The sequence below is a fragment of the Prinia subflava genome, chromosome Z (genome assembly GCF_021018805.1).
Source record: "Prinia subflava isolate CZ2003 ecotype Zambia chromosome Z, Cam_Psub_1.2, whole genome shotgun sequence".
Lineage (NCBI taxonomy): Eukaryota > Metazoa > Chordata > Aves > Passeriformes > Cisticolidae > Prinia > Prinia subflava.
The window spans coordinates 99,346,772-99,364,455 of record NC_086283.1 but is presented as its reverse complement, the minus strand read 5'-3'; the positions used below and the strand labels follow the sequence as shown (position 1 = coordinate 99,364,455).

General features: G+C 40.1%; 1 protein-coding gene across 1 annotated transcript in view; it reads right to left on the bottom strand.

Annotated features, from left to right (window-relative positions):
* Positions 1-223: 223 nt before the first annotated feature.
* The window catches only part of ZNF366 (zinc finger protein 366), a 32,542-nt gene continuing 15,081 nt past the window's right edge, over positions 224-17,684 (bottom strand). The window contains 4 exon segments of the mRNA XM_063422877.1: positions 224-2,746; positions 4,702-4,876; positions 10,473-10,664; positions 12,776-14,104. Coding sequence (XP_063278947.1) covers positions 2,211-2,746; positions 4,702-4,876; positions 10,473-10,664; positions 12,776-14,104 — 2,232 coding nt within the window. The 3' untranslated portion in view covers positions 224-2,210.

Below are 17,684 nucleotides of genomic sequence, written 5' to 3'. Positions count from 1 at the left end.
AAGAAGGAGATAATTCTGAGGCTTAGCAGCTCCCAGCTCTTGGCTGCATACCTGCTCACATGGGAGATTTTGTCTGGCAGAAAACAAGCTAGTGGCAAGAAGTTAACTGAAGGAGCTGCTTCCATTCCTGAGGGATGGAATCTACTACACCATGTTGAATTTCAACCTGATCATTTCCCCTGTGGTCCAAGAAAGAATACACTTTAACTCGTTATTCTAAAAATTTTCTTTTTTTTTTTTTTTTGCTTGACCACAATGTCTCCCTTGAAAGAGAAATGGCTCCTGTTTTAATAGGCAGTGTCTATTGTTAAAAGCAAGGAAGAAGAATGTTTATGACAGAACAGTTCAACCCTGAAGAAACATGACTATGTACTTCTAAAATACACCTCACTTTCAAAGACATTTTAAATTCTAGGTTTAAAGTGACCTATCTTCCAGTTCAATTTGGCGTAACAGTTTTATTTTAAAAAATATGCACATCAGACATAGAGGTAGTTTGGAAGACTCACCTGGATGGGACTCTTTCTTTTATCAACAACTTTTTCTGCATGAATTTCTGCATGTGTTACGCCACATTTGAGCCTTAAAAAAGGAAAACACTGCCTGCAGCCTTGGACTACACAAATCCATTTTTATACGAGGAATAAGGACTTAGCCCTGTGAATGCCGATCAGCTGGTAGGTGTGAAGATCATTAATTTGTAAGATGTGTGCTTTCTTATAAGGGCAGAGAGCTGCAACTACGTGATTTATCTTAGTAAGCCATAAGTAGATGACTATATTTAATTATAATTTGCTATATAGAGAACATGATTGCAATGCATTTCAAATCAAGAACTTGGCAGGTAAGGGAAGAAGGTAGTAATATCTGGAAGAGATCTACCATAATATGGATTTTAACTTTTTAAGTTGGGATGTCTGAAAGACATAGGACAAATTTTGTGATTAATTTAATTTTTATTTCCATGTGAGCAATAGGGTGGTGCAGGGCTGTTTTTTGTCTTTCTTGAAGATGCAGGAACTAATATGCTGTTCAGAGTATTCATGCAATCAAAAGTTTAATGGGATATGCTTTTTTCATGCTTGTTACAAACTTATAATAGTATGGGAATCAGAGGATGAAAAGCTGGGTTTGACTCCATGATAACAGCATGAGTGAAATTTATCTAAAAGGCCTGCAGCTTACTGCTCAAGTTAAATATGAGAAGATTTCTGACCCCAGTAAGAGGAAGGTTTTCCTCTGTGAGGTACTGCTTGTTGTATAAGGGGGATTTTTACCTTCTGAAACAAAAATTGATCAGATCCATGTATTTCAAAATTAACCTTACTAGCCACGATAAACTGAAGAGGTAAATGGCAGAGCTGCATAATTTTTTCACCTAAATGACTCATACTGTGTTATGTGTAACTATGGCAAGATTGTGAATGCTGCATGCTGATACTGCCTAGTAAATGTATTGGTCTAAGAAGGCAGTAGAAAAAATGTCAACACAATCTGTGCTTTTTCACGTCAAGAATTTCTGAATACTCCCATACTGGCTGAATCACAGCAAAGCACGAACATTCTTTGTGCCAGAGGACCAGCTTCTGTAATAAATTCCAATCCTTTCAAAGCCTTACAAAACTGTCTTTTGCTACCTCCCAAGACATTAATATTTCTCATTAATTTGTTTCCCATTTCTCATTGTAAGTATTTGAACTAAGAGTCACTTCAGTAAATCAAAATGTTTGGATTGTGTTAGTTCTGAATGTCGACAGCATTTTCATGATGCCATGTTTAATAGTACTCTGGTTTATAATGTGAAATACTTTGTGTTTTTGGATATTTTTGAGGCATACGGTTAGAAGTGTTCATATATATTTAGTCAGATAATTAATCAGATGTTAAAGTATGTTGCTTTCTGCTAAGTAGAAAATTGCATGTAAGTATCTATCCCCATATAATAGGAAGTAAACTTCTGTACCCAACCCATTGTCTGTTAGACATTAAATGGATAAATATAAAACTGTTATTTTTCAATATCTATTGCATTTCTTGGTGACTTTGAGCTGCTTTATTCTTGTCATGTATGTGTTTTACCCTAAATTATTTTTAATAATTTGGCTTATTTATTTCTAAATACTACTACAGACTTCCAGGCTGTAATAGATTACAATTTGTGTTAAAAATCTATCTGGTTACCATTTTCCAGCTGGTTTAAAATGTCCATTTTAAATGCCTATAAGCATTGTTTGTTTTTCCATTTTTCTTTCCAGCAATTCTTTCAAACTCTTGTTCCTGTGCTTGAAATACAAATAATCAGAGAGAGAGTGACCAAGTCTGGCCTTTTCAAAGGATCTAAAGCTGAGATGTTCGTTGTTGTCTGGGAGCTCTCCCTCTCCAGGTCTCTCCTCTTTGTCTGAATTTCCTATTCTCTTCCCCAGTCCTCCCTCACTTAACACCTCTTCCTTCTCATTGCAGTAGGACTCTCTGAAGTCCTTCACCACGCACTCAGGCTTGCCAGAGAGGTCTTGAGCCATGTACAGCTTGTTGTCATCCTGATGGTACGTGGCAGGGCTGTACTGCTCTGCCTCATAGCAGTTGTCTTCCTCTTCCTCCTGGCATGAGCTTCCCTTGGCACTCTCGCCATCAGAATGAAATGAGATCCCCTTCCCTTGGCTTTTCTGGGAAAGATCAAATGGCTCTTCCTGTTCCAAGCTTCTCAAGACATTGGTCTGGGCCAGAGCAATCCTTCCTCTTCCAAAACCTTGTTGTGGTTCAAGGGGGAGGAGAAAAGGAAAAAATTATATGTAGGAAATTTTGCTACTTGATACATGGTTAAAACCCAAAATCTGAGGTGTCTTTGTATTTCATATTTTACTTTTGTCTTCCATCCAGCTATCTCCAAGTACTTCACTGTTTATGTCCCACGGCATCTCCCTCAAGATGCTGCTAAAATGAGTGCTATTGTATACACTTCACAGCCAGGTTAGGACACACAAAAACAATGTTTTATGCCACCAGATTCTGCATGATGCAGCTGGGAAGAAAACTGAAATGGTCTGGCCTTTTGTAGACTGAATGTAGCCAATCAACCTCCTTCCTACTCTTTTTTAAAAGAAAACTTGGATCTTAAGCATCACAGTCCATAATTCAAGTCCCAGGTTTTGTATCTTATTTTTCTGAGGAGAGGAAGAGACTAAAAACATGGTAATGTATTTGTTCTGTGGACGCTGTGGTTAAAAGTTAATACTTTAAATATTAAAAGAGAGTCTCAGCAGTCTATGACTCTTCTTAATTTTTCCCCTTTCATCCACCTGACTTCAGTTGAATGAGAAATCAACGCAGTTGGTCCAGTCAACTTGAGTTGATTGAGAAACAATAAACTGAAAAGCTCTATGCACCAGACAGTGGTTCAGCTTCAGGAAATGATCATAAACAAACAATGATTTAGAGCAGTGAATATAAATATGCATCTAATCCTGGATCTGGTTTGTCTTAGTATTTGTCAGGGTCTTCCCTCTTGCTGGAAATAGAGATTATCCAAGAGGCATCTGTGGACTCAGATATGCTCTGAACATCATTGGGATATGTTTCAAAGAATTCAGATCCTGAAGGCATGGGCCAGCTTCATTAAAGACTAGTGACAACACAAGGTGAGGATTTCACCCAATAGCAAACACCCATGGAAATAACTATTTTCCTTGCTTTTGTTTCCTTTGTTTTTTATTTTCCCCTCAGTAATTGAATTCAGTTTCTGAAGGATATATGCAGTCTCACTAGCTAGCAGATGTTATTTTGGAACAAGGTGTGTTTGTTAAAAGGATTCAGGTATCAGGCCTCACAAATTTTCTTGTATCTAATAAGCCTCAATCTCTCTACAATGAAAAGCTCCTAGGCAATCTCCAGTCATGAGCACTTTTCTGACTAGCATGATGCTAGTTAGGAGATTTACAGAAAAAACACTTATTTCATTAGCCATTAGGATCTCCATGAATTTAACGCCAAATGTCATTAGAGTAAGTGTTTTACACATGTGCTAAGCTTCCCTAAACCTTGACTATGAGAATATGCCCATTAAAGAATTATTTATCTGCGAAATGTTAGAAAACATATCTTGGATACCCAAGCCCTCAAAAAATTCTCCCTAATTCTCCCACTTCTTTAGAGAGCATTGATCTGTGTCCACTCACAGGGATGACTTCAGGAAGTACACATGTAGGTGGCAGACAGGAAATAATTTGCAGGATTCCCTGGGGAGTTAAAAATCCTTATACTGTGAGCATTATACCTTGAGGAGTATCCCCTCCTGTTCATGTGCTTCCCTGTAAATGGGATCTTGAGCCTATGGATTCATCTGACACCAGCTATGGCAGCACAGCACAGAATGACCACAGCTCCTGGATACCTTGGACCTACTGAGCATTCCACCCCTGTTCCAGACTGGAATCCAATAAGCACTGAGAAAGGACCATAAGTATTCCAGACATTCTTTTTCTGTCAATTTAAATTAATTTATGATTTATTTGGAACATGTAACACTGACATGTAACGCTATAGTAAAACAGCTAACAACAGCTTCACAGGCTTATGGGATTCCATCTCTTGCAATAGCATTGGATCTGTGGCACAAATCTGTGGATCTGTAGTACAAAGCCCATTTGTGTTTACTGATATGCATATTCAGATCTCACAGAGAATAATCGTGCTGAGAATTATTACCTTGAGAGTGAAATCCTCTTTCCATGACCCCATGTTTGACCTTCATGTGCCTGGTTAGGTTCCCCTTCAAGGTGAATTTGCTGGGACAGTAGAGGCACTTGAAAGGCTTACTATCCGAGTGCAAGTGCATGTGTCCCATCAGATTGTGCATTCTGTTGAACTCCTTTCCACACAGCTGTAGAAATGGTAAAAATGAAAATTATTAGTTTGAAGCACTATTTTCAAGGACATCATTTTTAAAGGATATAGGACCTACGCTTTTCAACTTAAACCCTGGCAGGTTTTGGCTGCAGTATGTTTTTCGAAGTTCTAGGCAAAAATCCTACAGGCAAAAATATGTGGTTGAGTATCTAAAGCATTCTTAACTGCTGATATTTTTTAATATTAGTGACCAGCATACCTAGGCAAGGATTCCTCAAAAGTAGTCAATGGTTTTGTAAGGAGGGGAAAGACTTAGGGGAGTAATCTGACAGGCTCTTAACTTGAATGAGATTCAAAGTACAAGTTTCTGCCATGGTGAAGAGTCCATTTGTAGTTTAGTCATCTAGTCTTTAATAAAGAACAATGTCAAGCAGAAATGGAATTATAAAATAAAACCAATTAAGGGTTTCTGTAAAACAGTCAAGCAAAATTTTTCTTCTCTTTAAATGGAAATTAAATGGCTGCACATTTTGCTTAAAGTTAGACAAAGCAATTCCTTGTTTGTCTGTGTTTCTTGTTCACCCCTTTTTTCCCTTTTCTCCTTTACTTTCATCATTTGTTTATGAACTCCTGTGTTTCAGTGTCTCTGGTGAGTAAGCTGCAATTTAAACAGTCGTGGAGATGGAAGAATGACTCAGCTTTCCCTGAAGTATGTTCCTGCCAGCTCAAGTCATTGATCGTGCAATTTTTCCTTTGATGGAACAATAAGGGTGGGTTTTATTCATTTTTGTTTATTTAGATGGGTCCTATTGTAGTCTGGACTCTTATATATTCTTATGACATGAGTTTGGCACCACTATTACAGGCATCCAGTCTTGTCTTCTGGTCTTTCCTTATCAGGATTTATAATTTTATTCATATTCAAGTGGCTATTTCCATCGTCTGCAAACTTCTATGTTTGCTTTCCACTTTTTTTCCCCCGACTTGTTTTACCATTGGATTTTAATTTTTAAAAAATTATTCTTATTACTATATGAACCAGAGTCACCATTACTGAGCAACTGAAGCCTTCATCTGGCAGACAATTACTGAATAGAAATTACTAAGACTCCACCAGGGGTTTTTTGTATCATCTGAATTCCAATTTTATTTATTTGGGTATTACAGAAGTACTGATACAGAACTTGAAGATATAAATTCAGAAAGTCATCACGTGGAATATCTGGATGAATTATAGATAATGAAAGGATCCTTGGAGAAACAGTACAGTATACTTCGTGTTTTAAGCCCTCTCTTGAGGAAAAATTGAATCAGTTCATCAATACAAAAATTACTGGGTGTACTGTTTTAAAATAAAAACTAGGGCTGAGTTAGTGCTGCAAAAAGAAAGAGTCTGAAAACTTGCTTTTCAGACAACTGTTTGCTTCAGCTGCATATGTACAGTTTTTTGTTTTTCTGTCTGTGATTTTACTAAAATGAAAACTCTGGCAAATAAATTTGTCAGTAAAGTGTTAGACAAGACAGCTGGTGGGGAAAAATATAGCCATGAAAGCGAATAATAATTTTTAAAGGCACGTTAGTTGTTTCCAAGGGTCATCCATCCACTGAGGAAAGAATACTATCTTTTTCAAGTTCAAAGAAAGATGATATGCAGGACTATTTACATTCAGAGAAGTGATGGAACCACAAAATAGCTCAGAAAGTGCTGGGAGGAAACAGATTCTTGTCTGCTACGGAGAGTAGTAACAAGCACAGAAAATTTGCAAGGAGATACAGCAGTAACAGCAACTGGATGTATCTTGACTGCTACTGGAACCACCTGTAAAACAAGATTACTCTTGCTACAAGAATGTCAACAATAATATCTCTCTAGCACCTCTTTGCTGAAGACTTCTGGTTATTTGCTTTTACTGTGGCTGACATATGTTATCACCAGAACTTGCTTCCCTACAGCCAGGTCTTCTCTGTCTGAACTGGAAACCAAGGAAAGTCATGTTAAGTAGATGAGTGGCTTCAGTACTGCATGCAAACCCTTATATTTATAAGGTCTTGAATATTAAAATTTATTTAGGAGGAGCATTTAGTTGGTTTCTGTCAAGGCAATATTTGTTCCTCTTTCTTTATACTGAAAAAAATATGGACTTGGTAAAGGATAGTTCTTTCCAGCATAAAAGTTCTGTGTCTATGACAGGTTTTTCTTTTCCCAGAGTCAGGCACATCTTAGAGATGTGTAATGTGTTCTTGTCCTGAAATCTCCTCTGGGGACATGAGGAAATGGTACTAGAGTGCAGAGGTGTGGCAGGAAAATTAAAGAACTGCAGATATGAAAATTGTTTTTCAGAATGATGGGTCTCTGTGGCATAATCTCTGTTTTACTGGTCATTTAAAAAAGGCATGAGACACCTTTCAGAAGAAAATCTATGATCCAGACAGAAAAGGAAGTTTGAAAGACTGCAACTCAAATCTAGCTGGAGTACACAGCTAAAGCTCAATGAAGAGCCTGAGTCTGCAGATCAAACTAGGAGATTGTACAAGATTTTCTTTCTCTCTGACATGACAGCCTTGTGAGCAGAGTGTGGAAGGTGACTCTGAGACAGTTGCATGGGAGGAGCTCCAGCAGAACCCATCTCAGTGCACCAGAGCACTCAAGGAGATGAGAAGTTTAAGCAGAAGAACTTGTGATATCAGGAATAACATGGTTCACTTGTAGACTTTCTGTTAGGCTGTCTACTCTAAACAAATTAAAATTAAAGTCTGAAGAGAACATCTCAGCTGCAAGCCTGCTGAACAGACCTTGTTGCACTGGTGAAATGGACTTCAGTATAGTTTGCTAGAAAAGCCTACATTAGTTCAACCCTAGACCTTGTCCTCCTAAGCCAGTGCATGAAGTATCATCCTTTATTTGTCGCCTGCTTCTTCTCAAAGTACTTCTCTCACGTTTTCTTTGATTTTGACTCCTGTTTAAAACACACATTTTTTAGATGGGGAATAAAGTGGTGTTCAAAACACCTGTCGCAGATATTTTCTGGGCTGGAGAAAAATCCATTGCATCCTTTACTGGAGGTCAGAAACACTGATTGATTACCTCAGCACTAAAAGCAACTAAATTTCATGGAGCCTTTCTCTACAAATCCAAATTACTACTGTTGCATCAGTTGGTGGAATACCTTCACAACCCTTCAGGTTTTTTTCTTAAGCAGAAATAAACAAGACAAAATGGGCTCAGGCCTTTAAAAGCTACAGACAAGTTCACTCCTCAGAGGAAAATCAAACAGAGATCCAGGCTGCAGCTGGATGAGGAAACAGAAGGGACAACTATTTGTTACTCCCTCACTTCTGATAGTATGTGCTTAGCTGTGATTAGACACATAGGAAAGCTCATGTTTTCTTTTGCTGTGAGAAAAAGGTAAAGAAAACCTTGCATGTGGTGAAGTATAAAGGCTACTGCTGTGCTCTCTTTCCCTTGCATTCTTCTTCTTTTTTTTTTTTTTTCTCTTCAGAAGAAGGGTGTTCCTTTCCTCAAAGAAAGAAGGAGAGGGAGAATGACTGTAAACTGTCCAAAAGGACCGTGAGAAAACAGGAAGCTTTGAAAAGTACAAGAGAAAGCAAGATGAAATCTATTTGCAGGCAGTTCCCCGGGGACATGTGAGCCATTGTTAAGCAGGCTGTTCATACAGCTATATCCTTCCTTCTGCTGAGGAGGAGCTTGGTGCCAAAAGGCTGCTATCTGGTCATTGCCTTAACCCTCCAAGTACCAGCCAGGAATATTTGCTTCCAAGAGTCTTTGAGGGCTCTGTCAGGGAGGTAATGTTAGGACGATCCTAATGCAAAAAAGCAATTCCTGGTTCTGCCTCTGCTCATTGTTGCAATCTTCGCTGTCAGGGGGCTCTGATGTTGGTTCATGCCCCTTCAGCCATATGAGAAACAGATTCTCTGTGCTCACTTGTTTCTTTCCTCAGAGGAACACTGGGTGGGGACAGAAAAGTGAAAAAATAAGAAAAACAGGTGTTCCTGTAGAGCTTTTGTTACTGTCTGGAAAACATGCTGGTGATACTCCGTTTCCCAGTTCCAACTACTGCCCTCTCCAAGTTTCAATAGCCTGTCATCATCAAACACTGAGCTGAACACAACCTTCCAGCTAATCTGCACGTACCCAAAAAGCCATGTGGATCCACACACTGCACCCACAAAATGATCCAAAAATTGAGTTTCTTTTCCAAAGTTTGAGTAGCCAGAGCAGGACTTCAACCAAATGGGAACAAAAAGGCAGGTTTGCAGATGTTCTCAAAGAACGAAAACCTGGCATGTTACATTCTAAGAATTTCAGTAAAATAAATTCTTCTATCAACGTAGAATAATGTAAGCACTACTATACAAAATACTATTTTCATAAGACATAAATTAAAATAGAACATTGAATTGGAAGAATTCTCTGCTGGTTTTTCAAAGTAAAAATTTTTAAGTTAACAAAGCAAAATGATGAAGTCAGAAAGATTCATTTTGACCTTTTCTTACTAAAACTAGCACTGAATATAATATATTCCCATGACATTTTGAAATTCTACATTTTTTTGAGACAAAGTAATTCCGTTTAGAATTTTTCATCCACCTCTGCTTTTTCAGGAAATGTTCCTTTTAAGAAAATATTCAATACCATAAAGATGTAGGACAAAAGAACTCCAGAAATTGCTTCCAAATCAGTCTTCAGTCACTTATACATAAGCTGGGTAAGATGCTCCACTCTGTATTCACAGCCATCTTAGAACAAATTAAAGTGGGGGAAAAAAATCTACAACCTTTGACTTCCTAAGGTATGACTACAGTTATGAATCAGACAGGCAGCAAAAGAACATAAGTAGCATCCAATACTGAATAAGAACATTGATATGAATAATTCATAAGGAATATATTAGAAGTAAACAGGGTCAGTATAGTCTTTCAGGTTTATGGAGAGGGAGGAGAAGAGAGGATGGAAAGGCAATGTCAGCCTCCAGTGCTGGGGGGAAGTAGCAAACTGTAATTTGCACAGGATGGTAGAAAGGCCAGTTATTCTCAGAGGCTCTTTTGTTAGCATACTGATAACCTGCCCTGAATTTCTGTCTGGTAATCACACTTGGCCCATTAAAATCCCTTCTGCAGTTTTGTTTTGCTGTGGATTTTTCTGACTCCTGTCTTGAACTGTTGCATAGCATCAATGTGTGATGTGGTGGCTGCTGCTTTTCCATGATCTTCTGCAGGGTGCATGACTTGATTTCTGCTTTTTGCCAGAGTTTCAATCTGTTAAGCATTTAAACTTCTGCTTGGATGGTTGTACTAAGCAAATGTCGGATGTGTTTATTGTCCTAAAATATCTGTGGCCCTTAAACTATCACAAGGCAAAAAAACACCCAAACTATGTGAGGATGAATGATATTGAAGGGAAAGAGAGTAAACCACAGGCATTTACCCCCATTATTTTATGCTACATAAGCAGAACCTGGATAAAGAAAGAAAACCAGACTGGATTATGCTAATTCTCAAATGCAACTGCAGTATATGTTAGCAAGTTTTTCTAATTCTACCATATCATAAGATGATAAAATCAGAGAAATATGTTGTAGGTTACTGCCTCTGCCACCAAATGCACCTACCTTGCATTTAAAGGGTTTGACATCAGAGTGAACAATCATGTGGGCCTTGAGAGTCTGCTTTTGCACAAAGCTCTTGAAGCACAAGTGGCATTGGTAGGCTCTGATATTGGTGTGGATCAGGACGTGTCGCTTCATGTTAGCCAGCAGGGTAAATTCCCGGCCGCAAATTCCACATTTGTGCTCTTTCACACCCTGGAAGAAAAGAAAAGTTCTGTAGATAGAAAATTTTCCAGGTAATTTAATCATCAGTACAGCAACTTATGAATTATTCACTCTGCATTAGCAGAGTTGATAATAAATTATTTAATTTTTGACATTTTTCAAGGTACCTAAGTATTTTCTCCTGACGAATCCTTAAAAGCTTCTGAGAATCAGAGAAGTAAAACAAAATGTAAGCTTAATGAAATAATGAAATCTGTTTACAAATCAATCAGACATAATCAGTGTCAGAGCTTCCCTCTCCTGCTGTGCTGCTTAAGTAAAGTATTGATCAAACGTATACAATTACTGACCAAGAATAAATGCCCACAAGTTAAAAGACTGAGGTAGTGCTTGCCTTTAGTAATTGAATGTGACTGGATTACAAAAAAGGCACAGGGTTATTTTGAAGAAAGTTATGGAAAATAATTGAAGTAACTGAGAGTAGTCAAGTAATATCACCAAATAAGATTATACATCTTACATTTATTGCAGAGAGAAAAACATGTTTATTCTTAGTGGGATTTTCAGTAACTGTAATGGAATGATTTAATTTTATATGAGGTTTAGAGAACACTTCTATCACTTTTTATGCTATCCAATCAATTTACTACTCCGTAATTCAATATTCTTGACCACCCTGGTGGTCAGTCAGCTTCTCAGTGATTTAGATACTATGAAAATCAAAGAATTTGCTACTAAACAGCTTAAGAGTTTAACCTGCTGAAGGTAATAAGGATTTACTAGTGAGGTGCTGAGAGCAATTACTCCTTCCACAGGCCTTATTTTAAAAGATGTGAAATGACTGTCAGTGTTTCTCACAGTTAATTACAAAGCTAAACACAAACATCACCAGCAGTTTCAAGTGTCTGCTCATCTGATATGAGGCTGCATTTAATGGCTAAGTGCTATAAATTGTATTCACAGCTGAATCCACCTGAGGCTGTGGAGGAAGAAGCAGAAGCTCTCTAAGGGCTCAGGGGCATTTAATTTCCTGTGACAAAAAAATTCCCCTACAAAGTCTTCAATTAGTGGAATCTTGCATGGTAAATCTGAAGACCAAGGAATCTCCAGAAAACTAGAAATTACAAACATGGAGCAGAAAAGAAAAAGCAAATGTGGAAGTAGAGGTTGTCCAGTTTTCAAAGAATACGTGACTATAAGACTCAAGTGCTGTAGTTTTCTGTATTTTTAATGTTTTTCAGGTAAAAGCCAAAATTCAAATGTTAAAGGAAAAATATGCAAATGTATGAGCAAACTTTTTTAAAGTGAAATGTTTTTTACTTGTTTTATTATTTTTGTAAAAGTGGATAGTCAATTTCAGTGCTTCTTGAATAGAACAATTACATTGTTCCTATTTTTGAAAGCAATCTTTTCGGAAATTTTCCAAAGCTTTCTCCTACCTTAAGTTGACCCTGCTGTCACCACTGTCAGCAGTGGCAAGACTGCCACTTGGTATGAATCAGCTGTGATTATGATCCTCCTTGTCCATTTCTATTAACTCATATTCTGGGTAACATAGGCACAAAGGGGATTTTTTCTTAGGGTTACTTTGTTTTTAAATGTCTTAGTACAATGATTCTTCAAAATCTGATGAGTAATAACATACTTTTTTGTTGTTGTTGTTGCAGTCCACTACAAACCCAGGTACTTTCTAATTAAGGGAACAAAGTATCAGAACTGGCTATCAATAAAAAAATCTTCTAAAATCTTGGGATTGGGGAGTGGTTATTCAGCACTGCAAAATTTTAAAGAAGGTCATTCCAAAAAAAAAAAAAGAAAAACAAACAAACAAAAAAAAAAAACAACCAAGAAACAGAGAGATGTGACTCCAGTTTGGGAAAGTGATATGGGGATTTAATTTAATTCCTGCTTATAACAAAGTTGATCCTGTGTGTACTTTTTTAAGGCTGACAAAAACATCTGGCTGACACAACTGCCAGCAATGCTGGGGTTTCTGCTTAAGCCTCTGCAGCTCTACATTTCCGAGGAGGTACCTGTATGTATCTTTAGTAGCCTAAATAATAGTTTTGTGGTACCTATAAGTACCTTTAGTGGCTGTAATCATCGTGCTGACTTCAGAGGCAAGGTGAGAGCTGGCTTACCTTGTGAGTCAGGGAGTGCTGCTTCAGGTGGTGGGGCTGCACAAACTCCATGCCACACTCAGTGCAGATGTACGGGCGGATGTCTTTGTGCTTCATCATGTGGTTTTGCAGCTGGCTTGGGTACTGGAAGGTCTTGTCACACTCGGTGCAGTTGTACTGTATAGGCCCACGGTGCGTGGTCAGGTGTCTCTTCAGCTGGGCCAGAGTTGGAAAGTCCAGGCCACACTCCACACAAATGTTCTCTCGTCCGCTCTCGTGCTTAGACTCGTGTGCCTTCAGCTCGCTGGGGTAGGCAAAGCCCCTGCCACAGATCCTGCAGTTGTAAGGTTTGATGTCGCTGTGCTGCATCATGTGTCTCTTGAGGTGGCTGGTCTGAGTGAAAGCCTTGTGGCACACCTGGCACTTATGGGGCCGAGTGCCCTGGTGTGTCAGCATATGCGTGTGCAGGTGGCTCAGCTGCTTGAAAAGCTTGCCACACCGGGTGCAGGCATGAGGCTTAATGCCACTGTGACCCAAGATGTGGGTGACCAAATTGTACTTGGATGTATAGGACTTCTCACACATGGGACACTGCCAGCGTTTCTGTTCACCCCCCACATCAACATAGTAGCTGTCATCTATCTGAAGGTTGACATCTACTCTTTCCACTTTCTGTTTGTTTTCACCACTTTCTCTTACTTCAGCCCTCCTGAAGGGTGGTTCTGGAGGTCTTTTCATTTGGAAAGGGTTCCTGAAGTGAAAGTTTGGTGGTACAATGAAAGGAAACATCAAGCCAGGGTGGACTTTAGGATAGTAAGGGTAAGGAGCTTGCATGAATGCTGGGCTACTGGGCCATGCCACGTTAGGCTTCACTGGTTCTTGCTTAATGGGCTTGGCTCCAAAATGCTCCAGAGTTCTGTAGAATTGAAAGCCAAAGTTGCACAGGTCAATCATCTGGGAACTGTACTTGGGCTGAGCTGGCTGCTGGAACACCAAGGGGAGACTGGAAGAGCCTATGTCATTGTGATCCTCAGGTCTGTCTGGTGATGACGAGGAATCCTCCAGGGTGATGGGAGGAGGCACTTTTGTTGGCATGCTCTTGCGTTTACGAGACCCTCCTTCCAAGGACCCCTGTAACGCTTCCATGTTTTCCAGAGGAGGAGGACCATAACGGAAATGTGAGAGGTGTGCTCTGAAATCTTCATCAAATGGAGTTGTTCTGTGTGCCTTTGCAACGGGGTTCAGTGGCTGCAGGCAGCGGGAGAAGGAAGAGGCTTGGGTATTGTCCACATTAAAACTTGTTTCTTCATTCTTCATCATATTCAGTTTTCTTCTCCGTGGCCCAAATTCCTTAAAATAAGCAAAAGAAACCTAAACCTACTGATTTTTTCCTATTCGTCTGGATTTACATTCTATTGACCATTTTATTGTTTTGAAGGTTGTTAGGCTTATTAAATAAATACTGCTAAAGATTTCTTAGGTCCATATGAGACAAAGGCCTTTTGAAGTGGAATCAACTTTGTAAGTGAAAAGCAAAAAAGCTTTGGTCTTCCTGCAGCAGATTTGACCCACACAACACTTTTACAACATAAACATTCTGTACTGTGACACACCACTTCACAGATGAATCAGTATGGCAAGGTTTCTGCCTAATTTCATCCAATCAGTCTGTTTGTGGGCAAAATTCTGTCCTTGGCCGTGTATGGGCAGGCTCTAGAAATTGGCGGTGCATCTAAAGGATATGGCAATACAAACAATAATATGCACATTTATTATGGTTGTGACATGAAAAGCCAAAGCCAAGAAATGTTAAACTTCTTTGTATCATTAACATGTGCTGCTGTGAGAGAAAACAATGGCCAAGTGATCTAAGGACACTGTGTACCATCAGGTTTTGCGCCGTGTTTCCTGGCTACTCGCACTTTGTATTGTAATAAGAAGGCGGAGATTAATTTATTTTCTTTGTTTTAATCACAGAGATATTTGCCTGGCAAATCTGGGGGAGGAAAGACATTTGACAGCTCTCCAAATCACATTCAGTTTAATAGGCTTCATCTAGGATTTTGTTTGTTTGTTTGTTTCTGAACAGGTGGGCAAAATCACCACTATAAAACTAAATATAGAACTGATGTCAGCAAAAGTCCTGGGACTCCAGAGTAAATAACACCTAAAAATGCTCTGAGCATATCTGATGATACAATGTGATGAGGCAGATTAATAATTTTCTTCTGGCAAAATTTTATGTTCCACTAATCCTACAGGGAACTTCATCTGAATGCGTGGTTCATCTAAAACATTGGTTATAAATTTTGGTTCATCTTAAATAAGGCTTCTACCTTTTTCCTTGTCCTTCTAGAGTCACAGAATCAGAAAACTTTCATTAGAAAAGACCTTTAAGATCACCAAGTCCAGCCATTATCTGCCAAATACACCACAAAAACATGACCCTAAACACCACATCTACAGGTCTTTTAAATACCTCCAAGGATGGTGACTCAGTCACTTCTGTGGGCAGCCTGGTTCAGTTCTTGACCAGCTTTTCTGTGAAGATGTTTCTTCCCTGGAACAACCTGAGGCCATTTCCTCTTGTCCTGTCACTTGTTACCTGGGAGAAGAGGCAAATACCCACCTGGTTACAACCTCCTTTCAGGCAGTAGTAGAGAGTGATAGTGTTAACCTGAAGCTTTTCTCCAGGCTAAACAACCCCAACTCCCTCAGACACCCATTACAAGTCTTGTGTTCCAGACCTTTCCCTGCTCCACTGTCCATCTCTGGACCTGCTCCAGCCCCTCAATGTCTTTCTTGGAGTGAGGGGCCCAGAACTGCACACAGGATTTGAGCTGCAGCCCCACCAGTGCTGAGCACAGGGGGACAATCCCTGTGTCCTGCTGGCCACACCATTGCTGGCACAGCCCAGGGTGCCCTTGGCCTTCTTGGCCAGCTGGGCACTGCTGGCTCCTGTTCAGTCACTGTCACAGCCCCCAGGGCCTTTTCCTGTGGCAGCTTTGCAGCCCCTCTGGCCCAGCCTGTGGAGCTGCCTGGGGCTGTTGTGAGCCAAGGGCAGGAGCCAGCCCTGGGCCTTGTTGAACCTCACCCCGCTGGCCTTGGGCCATGATCCAGCCTGTGCAGAGCCCTCTGCAGAGCCTTCCTGCCCTCCAGCACATCAGCACACCCATGCAGCTTGGAGTCATCCACAAAATTAGTGAGGGTACATTTGTTCCCCACATTCATCAATAAAGATATTAAACAGAACTGGCCCCAGTACTGAGCCCTGGGGAACACCACTGGTGACCATCTGCCAGCTGGATGTAACTCCAGTCACTGCTGCTCTCTGGGCCAGGGCATCCTGACATTTTCTTACATGGGGAACAGTGCACCCATAAAGCCATGAGCTAGCTGTTTTTCCAGGAGAATGCTGTGGAAAAAAGTGTGAGAAACTTTGCTTAAGTCCGGGAAGACAGAATAAATACATGGTTTTTCCTTCCTCCACTCAGGAGTCATAGAAGGCATTCCTGCTGTGGAATTAGGACTTGCCTTTCATGAACCCATGGTGGCTGAGCCTGATCCCCTGCTGAGCTGTTCTGTAGGAGCTCTGTGATGGCACTCAGGATGAGCTGCTCCACAACCCTCCTTCCATCACTTCTTGTACGTGGGAGTCATATTTGCCAGCCTCCAGCTGGCTGGGACCTCCTCAGACATCCAGAAGTGCTGGTAAATTATGGAAAGTAGCTCAGTGAGCATTTTCACCAGCTCCCTTGGTACCCTTGGTGGATTTCATCAGTCCTACAGAGCTGTACGGGTCTAAGAGTTGTAGCAGGTTGCTGACTATTTCCTTTTGGATTATGGGGCCTTCATTTGGCTCCCTGTCTCTGTCTTCCTGCTCAGAGGCCTGAGCATTCTCAGAACAACTGGTCTGACCAGGCTGAAGAAAAGAGGACACAAGTACTTCAGCCTTTTCTTCACCATTTGACTCAAAGTTTCACCCCACATCCAACAAAGAATGAAGATTCTCCTTGGCCTGCTTCTTGACGTGAATGTACATAGAGAAACTTTCTGTTATGTTTTGTGGCAGTAGCTGGATTAAGTTCAAGTTGGGCTTTGGCCTCTCCAGTTTTCTCTCTGATAAGTTTGCAATGTTCTTGTAGCCGTCCTGGTCCTGAGGGATGCACTTACATGAACGTGTCTGTTTGTGTGCATGTATCTAGCCAACCAGGCAAAGGTTAGGTTGGAAAACTAGACACATTTTCCCTCTATCATCTGTGACACGTTGATTCTATTTATACCATCGTTCTTGGAAATGCTGGGTGGAGAGCATGAAGGTGAGTGGAGCACTAAATACACTCCTATTTCTATTTCAGGAAGCTCCGTGCTGGATAAGCCCTCTTCTAAAGATAGATGAAAGCACTTCTCCGTGACCTAGTTAGGCCATGGGCAAGAGAAGGCATCTTAAACTTTCTGCAAACAGATTCTTTCCTTCTAATAGTGTAGACTGAGTAATTATCTTTGAGATAAAAATGTGAAGCCAAAGGCTCAGTGACAAAACTCTAAGATGGAAAGTTTGGACAAAAGGATGAAACAACTCACAAAGAAGGAGGACTAACTGAAGTAAAAATTGAAGGATATCTAAACTTATGATGCAAAAACCACATTGGATAGAGAGAAAAGATAAAATAATTGCTTGGACAAGTATCTCATAATTATACCATGATATTACTTTCAGTTACTAGCGCACCTACTGGAAATAGTGCACATATGTATACACAATGTCAATTCAGGTAATCATGATTTGGAAGGGACCCACAGGGAATCATCCAAGTTCAGCTCCTAGCCCTGACAGGACACCCTCAAGCATTACTCCTGAGAGGAGTACAGTACTCCTGAGAGCATTACAGCCTGAGAGAGTCATTCAAATGCTTCTTGAACTCTGTCA